Here is a 14,895-nt window from a genome sequence, read left to right on the forward strand (position 1 = left end):
GAACATCCAAAAAGTACTAACTTTCTATGGAAATAGTACTTTTAGATACTACACTGTACTATAATTATATTGAAGTTTTCCACCACTGTGTTTGTCTAACAGCCTGCTGGCACCCTGGTGTTTCTGCCAGACAGAAAGAGAGAGAGACAGACAGACAGAAAGAGACAGACGGAGCACGTGAACGATGCAAATCTACTGAACGGTTGCTGCTGAAAACCTGCAGCCTTTTACAACATCTACAGTAGAACAGAGTCCAAAATAGAATCAGAGGTGTTTTAATAGAATTTTGGAAAGGAAACTAACACCTGGAGAAAACCTGACACAGTCAAAGTTTAAAAGATTTATCCACAAATGTCTGAGGGATGAAAAGTGTTTATTTTCAGTTCAGCGCCCCAGTATTTTAGAAACTTTGCTGTGTGGTCTGCGTTTCATGGCTTTTAAAGGAATTCCCACATGATGGGAAACTGAAACTTTATGTTCCAGGAAAAATGAGAGCCACGCTTAACCTGCAGAAGTGTTTTTATTTCATCCGAAAGCAGCTGTGAGGGATATGGCCCTAATCCTGTTAGCTGTGTGTGGTGAGGACTGGATTTAAAACACATTCCTGCTGTTCTTATTAGCACTGATAGGACCAATCTGGGCTCTTGTTTATCAGATGTTTTAAACAGGAGTCACATACACCAACACCAGACCCCATTTAGTTGGACAGGGGAAATAATCCTCCAGCATTAAAAAGTCTCTCCATGCAACTTAACATGCAGTCCATTGCCGGTTCATAGGGGCCTGTCCTGTCAAAATTGAAGGAGAAGCTATGTTCAGTCTGTCAACCTTCTTCTGGGAGCCAAACTTTTTACATTCTGTCCAGAACAGAGCAGTGATTCAGTGGAATTATTGCCCATCATTTATTGGAGAATCAGCCACTAAATCTGCTTTTCGGTTAAAATACATCCTTCTATTATTTTGGACATCTGGATATGCTTCATACTGCTGTTCTTCTAATTACTATATCAAATGAACTTGTTTTAATACACAAATGTTTCAAAATACACTGAAATAAGTTAATTAGTTAGAGAAATAAAATAAATGGCACTGAATGTTCCTGATATTTACTAATATGAAAAAATATATTATTGATATATATTACTATATTACCAAATGACAGGAGACACACACACACACACACACACACACACACACACACACACACACACACTATGTGATGTGGCAGTGAGTTGTCCCTTTACTGAAAGGGACTGTCAGTGTGTTTTAGTTCACGTCTTGCACTGTGTGTGTAACCCGATTGTTCCATGCTATTACACTGTGGTGCACAATAGAGCACTAAAAACAGATAAAACAGGTATTAGACACTCATTCGTTTCTATCATATACATTTCAGCAGTTAAATTGTAAATCTCCTGCACTTACAATGCATCATGTTTTTCTACCTTTTTAATTCTCTCATTCACACATTGTCTTACTCAGGGAGACTGGGAATTGAAATGCTGATACCTTTAGTGGACCACCTCTCAACTCTCTGAGGCACACACGGTAGTTTTCAGTATAAATATAACATCTATTTTTATGTACTGCTCTACAGGTTTATCGGGATATCTCTAACAATAATGACTTCCATTTGTGTTGTTTGTACATCATGAAATGTCAAAGCTGAAAAAAAATTCAACATGGACACACTTACAGCTAAGCTGCTACTGTATCTGCTAATGCTAGGTGGCAGGTGGTTCTCCAGCATCAGTGACCTTTAACTTTAGAGGGTCTTTAGTGGTCATCACAGAGGGACCCCGAGGTGTGCCTGGGGAAAAGGCCCGACAGAGAATTAGAATGAATGAATGAATGAATAATAAGCAGCGTCTCAGAGGGATCTCAGTAATGTGGGTGTGAGAGGACACAGCTGTGCTCCATTACACTGACTGACACACACGCACACGCACACGCACACGCACACGATCTTCATGAACCTTCAGTCGCCTAATAAATACATCAAAACACAACAGACATGATCATGACAACCAACATATACACAGCGGTGACTGTAGTGGTGCTACGTTTACCTACTTATGTCAGACTACTATACACCAGTTTCACTTACCGGTTTGAGCTAAAACAGTCCAGTCCTTCTAAAGATACCTGTTTGGTTATTGATTCTTACCTTTACATGCAGACTGTTGGTTGGATGTTGTCTGATGTTTGTTTCTGATTAATTGGTGTTAAACTGACCTGCAAACAACCACAGCACCAGAATAACATATTGTACAGACATCTGAACTTACAACTCTAAAACAGGGATTTTATGCCATAAAACTGTGGCTCAAGTCTTACAACATCAGCTTCTTGATGTGTGTTTGGGGGAAACAAGGCTTTATAGAAAGGCTTTATAGAAAGGCTTTATAGAAAGGCTGTTATGTCAGTGACTAAGGAAGTAGAAACATGTTACTCTTGAAGCAGTTTGACTTTATCGTCCAGACAAAGAATCTGATTCGTTTTTTCTCGATTCTGTTTACCTGCTTGTTCTGAAACAAAGTTAGTTGTCCTCCACACATTCTTGTCAATGCTCATTACAGTACCTTAACTCCAAGTCCATGTCAAGTCCACCTAACTGACAATTTAAATTGTTCATCTAAAAGTCAAAACTGCATGAAGGCAGAACTAATGTAGCTTAACATAATTTGATAATTACTGCAGACAACATACGGTTTTCTTTCAGTCAGAGCTCACTCTTTAGAAACTGAAATACATAACACATTCAACTTGTTATTAGTTAAAATAAATAAACTGTATTACATGTGCCTGACTGAATGAATTAATGAATGAGCTGTTTGAGGATTACGTTCATTCACACAGTATTTTACAGTCGCTCCAAGCTCTGAACACAGGCCGGGACATGAAGCCACGATGCTGGCAGAAAGATCTAAACACTCAACACTGGCTGCAGGAGAAATGTGAGGACTCATACAAACAGAACCCGTTAACATTAACTCTTTCATTACACCTGTGCTGCACACTGAAGAGGTGTAACTTCTCCAATACACCTTGCAGCTCCAAATACTCGAGCCAAAGCTGCCACAACGCATGTTCATAAATTACAGGAGTGAAAATAAACACAACATCACACTGATAACTGAAAATTCTGTGTTTCAATTACTTTTAGGCAAACATGTTCACAGACAACAGCTGGACCCAACTTAAACAGATCTGGGGACAGTTTGACTTGATCCATGATCGGTTAATCCAGACAGAGAAAAAAAAAGATAAATTATATTAATTAACATGTTTTTTCCAAAAAATATTCCTCAGACGACAACAACAACAAGATGTGAGTCAAAGTCCTAAAAATCTTGTTGATCCGTTTGTCTCTCTCATTAAAACAAAGGCCTGATCTTTACTCTTCTCATTTTCCTCCTGGTCTCAACATATATGACAGTATCTATGTGCTGATGGGTGCATCATCATTAAATACACCACATGTGTTTAAAGCTAAAAACTATACAATCAAAGAAAAAGTCAGTAAGAATGAATGTGACCAAACATCATAAAACCGTCAGGGTTCCTGGGGAAATGGTTTGCAGTAAAGTAGCGTGAACAATGTAAGACTGTTTAGTGTGAAGCATCGTTTTCTTTTTTACCCTCTGTCTACATAAGAAAATGCTGCCTGTCTTTTCTGTCTTTCCAGGAGCACATTCTGCTCCACTGTTCTCTTGTGGTGAACTAGTCATTTAAAATTAGCTCCAGTTTAGTGCCGAACCCTCGTCTTCAAGGGGCCTCTGCGGGGTCTGTCTCGAATTCAACCCTTTGAGGTATCGGCCAGACTTCCCGGGAGGACTCCTAAAGCCAGCACGTCAACATGACTACAGCTTCAATGGTCTGAGACCAGCATCCTTTCACATAACTGCTGAATATGTAGCGAAAGGGAGGAGGGCAGGAGATGAACAGGGTCAGCTTCAAAGCAAAGACTCAATACTGATCCATTTCAACTTCAATTTATACAGGCTACCAAACTATTTCTTCTTCTTTCTTCTTGGCTTTAAATCTCCTGCATGCACTGAACACTGTCTCAGATTTATCTCTGAGTCCCAGAGCCTCCAGTATTATCCAAAAACTATGAAGACATCCACACTGTTCCATCTTCATCACTATAAGCACACTATTGTTTATTCAGACTCAGGCACAATCATCTCAAATGTAGCCATAAACAGAGACTAAATGTCAATTAAAGTGCCACTAAAAATAGTACTGAACTAATTCTAACAAGTACAGTGAGCAGTTGTTTAGGAAACTGAATTATTAGTTTTACAGTTGGAAGGAAACACAATCTTTACTGTGCAATAACAGTCACAGAAATGTCATATCATCATAACTTAGAAGGATCCCTAAATGAATGGAAACAGAAACCGTTAAGCACCACAGGTAGAGGAAGTCATCACAGCCTTTACATAACTAAAAGTACTACACTAAATAGTAAGAAGTGCTGAAAGATTATTAAATAGCTGCCATTTTACAGCACAACAGCAGAGACTATCCTGTCTAATCATTATGTCAGTGGTGGCAGTCGAGGCAGATGGCCGCCCACTCTGATCCTAGTTCTGCTGGAGGTTTCTTCCTCTAAAGGGAGTTTTTCCTCTCCACTGTCTCCTGGTGCTGCTCAGTGAGGTTGTTGGGTTTTCTATATAATTCTGTATACAGTTATATCAGTAAGGTCTTAAACCTTAAACACTGTAAAGTGCCTTGAGATGACTTCTGTTGAGATTTGGCGCAATACAAATAAAACTGAAAAATGTAATTGAATAGTGTTAACCAAGAATCGTCCATCATTGATGGAAATTTATTTTAATAAAAATTAATAAATCTGTCCATCATTTGGAGAGATTATATCAGTCGGGGCAATCTACTGAAACTTTAAGTAATTCACACCTGTTCTGACCAATCAGGAACCAGTTAATTAAGACCAGTCCTCTGACACTACTTTCCAGCATTTTATTAACCAATAATCCTTATTTGCAGCCGTTACTGTAAATGTGACATGTGTGGTCAGTGTGGTGAAGATGGGCCAATCCTATTTGCACAGTATCTTGTGTTCCGATGCAAAGAGTTAAAAATACATATGCAGCAACTCCCAGTGTGATGCCGTAGGATTTGCAAGAAAAAGTATGAGAACCCTTTGGGATTACGTGTTGTTTTGCATGAATTGGTCAAAAACTGTGCTCTGATCTTCAACTTCATCTTCTCTAACTCACAACAATACAAAAACACAGTCTGCTAGAAATAATAGTCCACAAACATTATATGTTTTCATGTTTTTATTGAACATAACATCTAAACATTCACAGTGCAGGGTGGAAAAAGTATGTGAGCCTAATGAGTTCTTAAAGTTTTCCTGCCCTTTAAAAACACACACCAGTTTTGGGTTTACTGTTGCAGCACTGTTGCTACTCTCCCTAGACGTGGTCGTCCTGTAAAGATGACTGCAAGAGCACAGCGCAGAATGCTGAATGAAGTAAAGAAGCATCCTAGAGTGTCAGCTAAAGACTTACAGAAATCTCTGGCACATGCTAACATTTTTGTTGACACATCTACAATAAGGAAAACATCAAACAAGAATCGAGTACATGGGAGGACACCACGGAGGAAGCCATTGCTGTCCAAAAAAAAAATATTGCAGCACATTTGAAGTTTCCAAAAGGGCACCTGGATGTTCCACAGCACTACTGGCAAAATACAGACAGATGAAACCAAAATTGAGTTGTTGGGAAAAACACACAACACTATGTGTGGAGAAAAAAAAGGCACAGCACAGCAACATCAAAACCTCATCCCCACTGTAAAACATTGTGGAGGGAGCATCATGGTTTGGGGCTGCTTTGCTGCCTCAGGGCCTGGACGGGTTGTTGTCATTGATGGAAAAATGAATTCCAGAGTTTATCAAGACATTTTGCAGGAAAACGTAAGACCATCTGTCCCCAGCTGAAGCTCCACAGAGGATGGGTGATGCAACAGGACAATGACCCAAAGCATACAAGTAATTCAACAAAATAATAACTTCAACAGAACAAAATACACCTTCTGGAGTGGTCCAGTCAGAGTCCTGACCTCGACCCGATTGAAATGCTGTGGCATGACCTTAAGAGAGCCATTCACACCAGACATCCCAATAATATTGCTACACTGAAACAGTTATGTGAAGAGGAGTGGTCCAAAATTACTTCAGATCGTTGTGCAGGTCTGATCTGCAACTACAGGAAACGTTTGGTTGAGGTTATTGCTGCCAAAGAACGGTCAAGCAGTTATCAAGTCCAAAGGTTCACATACTTTTTCCACCCTGCACTGTGAATGTTTACATGTTATGTTCAATAAAAACATGAAAACATATAATGTTTGTGTACTATTATTTTTAGCAGACTGTGTTTTTATATTTTTCCATTTGATTCATGCAAAACTCCACGTAATCCCAAAGGGTTCACATACTTTTTCTTGCAACTGTATGATTCAACACAATCTGATTCCACACAGCGCAATTCAATAAGTTTGAATATTTACTAATCAAATAAGATTAGGAACTTTTTAAGTTCTGTGCAGATGTTTTCCGTCCATTTCAAATTCACAGTTTTGTACACTTTTATTACAACTGGCTCACAAAATTAAGGAAGTTCAATATCAAAAACCTTCTAGCAGCAGGTAACCTTACACCATATGACAAAATCTTCACAGGTCTTACACTAACTCATTATTGTGCAGCAAAAAGCAAATGCAATATTATGAAATAAATTACCCCTTCACAAACAGGTCTTTCACAATTGCTTACAAAAAAGAAAATGTGTAAACTAGTGGAGCTATTAACCGGCAGCCAATGGATCAAACCTAAGTGAGGGGTGCGGGAGAGGCAGGAGCTGTAACCTCGGGTGAGTTATAAGGTTAATTCTTCTGCTTGTGCACTTTACAGCAGCACAACATATTTTGCACCTCACTAATCAAGCTTCCAACCTCTTGTAAAACCCACAGTGCGATTATTAGATCCATCACATTTCTAAATAAATATATAAAGTATATTGGATTTGATCAAGACAGACAATTAATCTCAAGTTCTTTCAAAGAATCTATTCACAGCAGCTCTACTGATGCCCTCGCAACGAGCCTGCACATTTGTGTATCGTTACAGTCCTGTTCTGTAAAATTACTGGAACTGTGAGAGCTGAGGGGGACACAGGCCCATCTATGAACTGTCTCTCTGCTCTGATGGAAAATCACTGACGGTCAGTCAGAGCTCTCTGAGCGACAGCACAGCTCATCAGAGAAGAATGTGAGCAGGTTTCCACCTCACAGAATAATTTCCAAACAGCCAATGAGGAGGCGGACCGGACCTGGAGCTAAGCTCTCTGTCTGCTGGTCCAGGGCTGTTGCTGTTTCCAAAGGAAGACCAGGACCTGCCAACCGTACCCCGTCAGCCACCACACAGGCAACAGTGCAGTGCACTCACACCCTCACACACGCTGAAAAACAAATCTCAAGTCAGAAATGTTCCAGTGCTTCAGTGTGAACATGTTTCAGTCAGTCACTTTTGTTAAAGAAGAGGGGATGCTACACCGTTGTAAACAGGGTCTGTGCCAGCGTTTTTGAGGTTTGTTGCAACCATCAATTTTAAAAATACCTTACTGTTTTCCAAGTTAAAACATTTGATATCTTTTCTGCATTCTATTTTAAATAAAATAGGAATTTATGAGATTTGGACATTGTTGCTTTGTAACAACAAAATTCAGAAAAATACCTCATTAATGTCAAAGAGACAACAGGTTTCTACAGTATGGCACATGCCTGAACAGGCCGTCCACACAAACTGAGTGACCAAGCAAGAAGGAGAGTAGTGAGAGAGGCCACTAACACACTGATGACTACTCTGAGGGAGTTACAAGCTTCAGCAAGTGAGGTGGGAGAGACTGTACATACAACAACTACAATTACGAATACAGTTCTGATGAGACCAAAATAATGTGCCACAAACACACCATCCCCACTGTGAAACACAGTGGTGGCAGCATCATGCTGTGGGGATGCTTCTTGGAGGCCGGCCCTGGAAGGCTTGTTAAGCTAGAGAGTAAGATGACTGCTGCAAAATATAGGACAATCCTGGAGGACAGGATTATTCAGTCAGCAAGACAACTACGGCTTGGGAGAAGATTTGTTTTTCAGCAAGACAATGACCTGAAGCATACAGCGAAAGCTACACAGATGGTTTACCGACAACAAGGTGAATGTTCTGTAGTGGCCAAGTCAAAGCCCAGACCTCAATCCAATAGAGAATTTGTGGATGGACTTGAAAAGGGCTGTTCACACCCGATCCCCACGCAACCTGACAGAGGTATCTTTCTAAAATGTTTTTGTCAAAGTCGCCAATTTTTATTGACCGTGATTGATTTATAATGTCAATAAAAGAATGAAACATCCAAAGGAGTCAAGACTTTTTATAGGCACTGCATCATTTGAATGGGTGTTTTTAGTTTTCTTATCTAGAAAATATTTATGTTATGTGCAGTGAGGACTATGCAATGTGCTCATGGGTGCATTTATAAATATCTGCATTTTCCTTAAAGACTTTAAAGTAGAAATATGTAGTGAACAGATCTATATTACAGCACAAACAGGAAGACAGAGCTGAGCAGGTGTGTCCTCTACATTATACACCCCGTTTCTTCAATCTGTTGTTTATTGCTGGTCTGCTGTCTGACAAGCTAACAATTAGCCTTTGATTTAAACCCACCAGGTCAGGTGAAGCTGCTGGCTACACAAACAATTATATTCACTCAGCTCCTAATCAGAAACGAAGCAAGACATGCAAAGTGACCTGACCTGAACATAAACTTCATCTCTTACCAAGTGTGGGTTGGGGGCAGTCTTTGTTATTCTGGTCTGAAAGGCTGATTCAAGTCCGGGCCTGCAGCTCAGTGAAAAGTGGAAAGCATAGCCCTGCAGGTTGAAAGTTGCACAGTGGCTTTAGGGAGAGGTCATGACAGCAAACTGCTCTTTACAACAACATGGAATAAAGAATCAGTTACATCTGAAAATACCTCTGACTGCACAATTGCATCCCTTAATGAGACAATTAAACACTGCACAATACAATAGATTTTCATGATGTCAAACAATCGCAGGATCAAGATTGATATCGTCCTAGATTTGGAAATAATTAAACTTGATAAAAATCAGATGTTGTTGTAACAAAAACTGACAGAATGTACAGCGATCTTCAGAAGAGAAAAGCACTCAAGTGTATTTAATGGGTTCATAATTAGCTTTGCTAAAGACAAAAGTGAAAGATTTAGTGAAAGCTTCATACTCTGTCGAGTGGTCGGTATGTGCTTTGAGTGACTGAGGAGCCAGGCGGAGGGCGGAGGGATCTGTGAGCTGTGATTCAAACTCTGAGAAATAACAACAGCTGAGAGGGTAGAACTTCCACAGATCTGGGAGCAGTTGTTGTAAAATAGATGTGACATGGGGATTCTATTACATCCAAATCGTCACCTCTGAGAACAAAGCTGCAAATTCTCCAGATAAAGACTTGAGGAGTCATTAATGGACAGATATAGCTTTGAGAGATATCCCCACTGTTTGCTGGGATTAGGCCATAAACAGAGGCAAAGCCTGGAGGGATGTACAGAATATCTGTATCTGTGCAGCTTCTGTTCTACCAATGTTAACTAAAGTACAGCTTATTCTGAACACTGTGTTGTGTTGTGTTGTGACACTGGCCCCAGCCTGTGTTAACTAACAGCTGTTTCTGCAGTTAGCATGAGCCTCAGATACAGTAAACCTGCAGCTGCCAGAAAACAGCACCCTGCTACGCTATCACGCTGTCTTTGTTTCATGGCTGAGTTTGTTTTAACATTTGTGCAGCTGCTTGTGTAAATCATCTCCCTAAACATTTGAATCTGATTGGTAATGATTTCTACATTAGAGTGTTTCTGTTCATCTGAACTCTGAACTCCCAGGTGTTTTTTAGGCTATTACTGCATTGCAATCAAACCAAATAGACACCATGTGCTCAGCTCATTTGGAGGTCTTCAAATTGGTGTACACATGTGCTCACCACCCCTCCAGGTAGAATCTTCTCGATTTTAAGTAGGGACACCGAATACACAACCAAAAACCACCAACAGTAACCAACAGAACTAACCACTGCTAGGTGATTCTCATTAAAACACCACATTTAGACACAAACGCTGTGTAAAAACCACAGTGACATTACCTTATTTACTTATTTTTCTGTTCGGTTCTCTCTCCTCTTTCCACTCACCCCAACCGGTTAAGGCAGATGACCGCCTGCCTTGAACCTAGATCTGCTGGAGGTTTCTTCCTCTAAAGAGAGTTTTTCCTCTTCACTGTCTCCTGGTGCTGCTCAGTTGGGATTGTTGGGTTATCTATATATTTCTGTATACAGATCATATTCTGTAAGGTCTTAAGCCTTAAACACTGTAAAGTGCCGCGGGCTCACTTCTGTTGCGATTTTGTGCTATACAAATAAAATTTAATTGAAATTTAATTATCAACTACGAGCTCCTCACAGCGATACAGACATGCTATTACAGCCTGTCCATCTTTCATCACCGACTCTGTACAGCCCTCCCCATCTCCTACAGTATGTGTAGGGTTCAGGACAAGCTGCGACAAAGCCGACAGTTACACAACACATGTAGCCGCAGGGAAAACTGTGGAATGAAACAAACTAAATCAGACAGTTTTACCGAAGGAGCCAAAAGTTAAACCTCCTGGCCATAATACTCTGTCTGTCAGGGGGTAACAACACAAAACGCTACTGGGAGGAAAGAACATATGTTGTAACTATAAAATACCACAAACAACTGACTGAGTGAGAGTAAATCCTTCAGACAGAGTTTACAGTCACACCATGAGTTGTAAAATAACTTGTACAATACCACAAAAACCAAGCAGCCTATATTTTTTAAACCATCTTACTCTCTTTTATGTTGTGTTATATGCATTTTAAACATGTGAGCAGTGCGTTCATTAACTACCATAAAGCTTCATCACTGGTTATTTAGATTTCAGAGGTCATGTCCAAAGGTACGCTGGTACATGAGGGACACACACTGGGGCTAAAATGCTGCCATTATTTACTGTAGGTTAGATCATATACAGAAAACTAATTGCTTATTTCAAATTCACCTGAAACACAAAGGTTTATTGAGGGTTAATGTTAGTTCAGTACAGGTGGCAGAAGTACACAAACAATACTCAAGTAAAATTGTGAGTACTTGCCTAAAATGTACGCCACTAGTAGCTAGTAGAAGTACCACATGAAATAAGGGCAAAGTGCTACAGCAGCAAGTAAAGGTGGCGCAGATTTGAACTCCAGTGTCCAAAACAATCATCTACATTTAGCTGCTAGCTAGTTCATTAGGTTCTGTTTGAACAACCTGCATCTGCAAAGTACCTAAAGCCTCAGTTACAAGATGGATATACTAAAGTACCTGAAGTACAGCACGTGAGTAAATGTACTTAATTACTTTCTATTATTTAACTGAAACAAACCGCCAAAACTTGCTAAAGCAGCGGCTAAATCATCAAGTCGTTCTGCGAACATCGTATAGAAAACGATATCAAAACTGACGGATCTCAGTTACAGCATTAACACCAACATTTCCAAAATGTAAACCGAGTCACTAACCTGCTGCAGCCGCAGTTATTAGATACCAACAGTTAAGCTAGTTATCTCAAACTAAAGTTACCTGTTAGTTAAGCTAACACCACAGACAACTGAACATGCTAACGACTGACTGTTAGCATGCTGAGCTAACAGTTAACTCCCCGACATTTTCCTACAGGCGTTACGCTAGTTAACTTTAATATTTACTAGTTAACTCACTTGGCACCGATGAAGCATTTCTGTTTCTAATATCTAGGATATCTTCCAGTCTTAAAATGGCCAGCCTACCGGTGTTCTGCCCGACACTCAAGGGCTCCAGCCGGGTAGAAATCAAACAGCAGCCGCTAACAGTCCTTCCAGGTGGAACACACAGTTCCTGAGTGAACAACACGTTCAATCAGCGTTTCAGCCTGGTGCCGAAAAACCCACGAACGCTAACGGGTGACCTATGTAACCCGGTGTTCCCTGGCCCGAGCTTGGGGTTAAGAGACTGGGCCGGGTAACGCTTGGTCGTACCCGACATAACTGTGAGGTCAGGGCAGAGTTGGCGGTCAAGTTCCGCGCCTCAGGAAGCCACTGGTGGGGTCAGAGGTGAAAGGAACTATGGATGAGGGGAACAGACTTCACAGTAACACCGGAAGTAACAGTTCAATTAAACTCAAGTTTATTTTATATCAGTTTTATCAAGACACTTTACAGTGTTTAAGGTTTAAAACCTTACAAGTTCTAGGTTTGTACAAAAAGTCTCAATGTTCAAGTTTTCGCTTTTCTTTTATCTCCCTTAATGTCAATTTATTCTCCTACGAAATATCATGCTATTCATTTTCTTGCATTGTAAACAACAAACAAAGAAATGTCTCTTCTTGCTTAGTTTTAGAAGAAGAGTTTAAAAACGTCTTTAGCTTAGTGTTTAGCTGATTGAGTATTTTGGTTAAATATGAAATGTTTATTACATAGGAGGTTAAAGGTGGAACAAGGTTGACATATGTAGGTTGTAGGGTAAATCCAGAAGTGACAGCAATGTGGATTTATAGCATCAAGTCTGTCCTTCCCTCAAAAAGTCACACCGGAACTGTGCAAGGTCTTTCTCAAATTTTCAATAAGTAACTGTAATTACGTACGTGTTACGGGAAGTATATCTCAGACTTTAAAACCCAACATGAAGGCGACACATGCTCTGTGCGCACTGGTGCTGACACCTCTAATAACCCCATCAGATGTAGAGGATATCACTGAACAATAACATTACATATAAAGTGTATTATGGATGTTGCTTCACACTTAACAATTAACAGTAAAATATTGTGAAGCTATTTCATATTAAATGTGTGAATTTAAATCTGACACGTAACCCGTTAACTCGCTATCAGATAATAGGAACAAAGAGAAGAGTTCAATCAAGCAAAGTAGTAGTCTGTCAAACTGGAAATATCCATAAAAAATCTAAAACTCATTCATTCAATTATCCAGTTCAGCCTTGGCTAGTGTCAGTGGATGTACTGTAGGCTGTACTAGAGTGCAGCCATGTTACAGCCATGTTTATCAGTCTCTGATGTTTTGGTACACTGTCAGTACTCGGTATGTTTTCTGTCTGTTCAGGTCCGGACAGCTGCTGCAGCCACACCTGTCCAACACACACTGGTCCTGCACAGGTAAAATAATCGGCCACCTCGATAAAGTAAAACCAGTCAAAAGTATGTCACAATTTTCCACTACAAATGACCTTTGTCCTTTTTATATCCACATCACAGTTGGACACACAATACATATCTGTATGACATCCAATTATTATGTGTGTTTAGATTTTGTTAATCTGCTAAATAATTAAGAGATGACACGATGCACAAATGACACGTTGACTTACACTTAATGCAGCTGGAAGCAGGTTTCAATAAAGAAACAGAGTCAGAAAAACACAGCTCACTTTTATTGACTTTCAGTTCTGTGGGTAGAAGCAGCAAACATTTGGCACAAAGACAGACATGTTTCATTCCATTCTCAACAACCTGAAACACAGACCAAACCTAAAACCTCTAAAACAAAGACAGACACAACGCCCCCATTCAAATAACCTATCTTTACAGCATAAAGGCATTTCTACAAGCAGCAACAAGTTTCTGTTGATTTCTGTTATTACAGTCACTGTTGTCCCACGTGGCAACAGGAAAGACAACACACAGCAGGAGCAGCGTCCTGCATCAGATTAACAGTGAGTTGGTTTTAAACCTGCGGGGTCAGAAGAAAAGAAAAGCCAGTGTGACGATATAAAGTGTTTATAAGAGGCAGCCATAAGGATACATGATTAAAGACTGAATTCTTCTTCACAGGAAACTAAAACCGCTTTAAAAACAAGATGGTAACCTCTAACATTGTTCTGTGTAGCTCATTTATTCAACCAAATATCTTTACTCTCCTTTACACAGGGTGTGTTCACTGGTACCTGCTCTTCTAGGTTACCTCTAAAATGTGTAGGTGTTTTCATAAATACTGTTTAAGCCATAACTATAACTGTATAATATGTTTGACATCAAACTGAGCAAAAGCAAACAAATTAAACCCAAACTCAGTGAACAAAGTCCCACATCTCCCAGGCACAGTATTTATTATTGACTCACTGCTGTTATGGTTATGGTTATTGATAACCATTCGTTATTAGGTTCTCTTGAATTGTAGCGACTGTAGCATTATTTACAACAATAGCAACGATAATAATTACTGTTATTACTATTATTACTGATGTTGTTTGTTTACTGACTAAAACAGGTACCTGCAGGTGAGGTAAGACAGGAAGGCAGGTGAACTCACACCTGGACACTTTAAGCTTCACAAGAACGGCTTTGCCTGTTGTTAACGCAGTGTAACCACAAGCTGCAGCTGGGGGGCGCTAAAAATGAAACACACAGAGAAGACTGGGCCTTTTTATTCTTACAGTTTGAAAAAGTCTTAATTTACCCAGAAGTCACTGCTGACGTAAAGTCTGACTATTGGTAGATCGAGGATTTGCAGATAGAAAGTGTTTGTGAAAGACACTTGCTCTGACCGGGGACAGGTGTATTGATGTGTTCAGGTACCTCAAAGGCCTAAAACTCAAACACCAAACTTTCCTGTTGACTGTCGGAGCTAAAGCTCTCACATCAAGACAAACTAATCCTTTGGCAAAACACGAGACACAGCAGACTGAAAACTACAACCATCACACAGCATGTACGTAACCTGCTGGTGGAGTC

At 40.0% G+C, this 14,895-nt stretch overlaps 1 protein-coding gene across 1 annotated transcript in view; it reads right to left on the bottom strand.

The window, feature by feature from the left end:
* The window catches only part of LOC113174454 (puratrophin-1-like), a 58,679-nt gene extending 46,759 nt beyond the window's left edge, over positions 1 to 11,920 (bottom strand). The window contains exons 1-2 of the mRNA XM_026378490.1: positions 11,888 to 11,920; positions 8,878 to 8,970 (exon numbers count right to left, since the gene is read on the bottom strand). Of these exons, the coding sequence (XP_026234275.1) occupies positions 8,878 to 8,970; positions 11,888 to 11,905 (111 nt within the window). The 5' untranslated portion in view covers positions 11,906 to 11,920. The remainder of the gene's footprint in view (positions 1 to 8,877; positions 8,971 to 11,887) is intronic.
* Positions 11,921 to 14,895: the final 2,975 nt, after the last annotated feature.

Source organism: Anabas testudineus, chromosome 3 (genome assembly GCF_900324465.2).
Source record: "Anabas testudineus chromosome 3, fAnaTes1.2, whole genome shotgun sequence".
Lineage (NCBI taxonomy): Eukaryota > Metazoa > Chordata > Actinopteri > Anabantiformes > Anabantidae > Anabas > Anabas testudineus.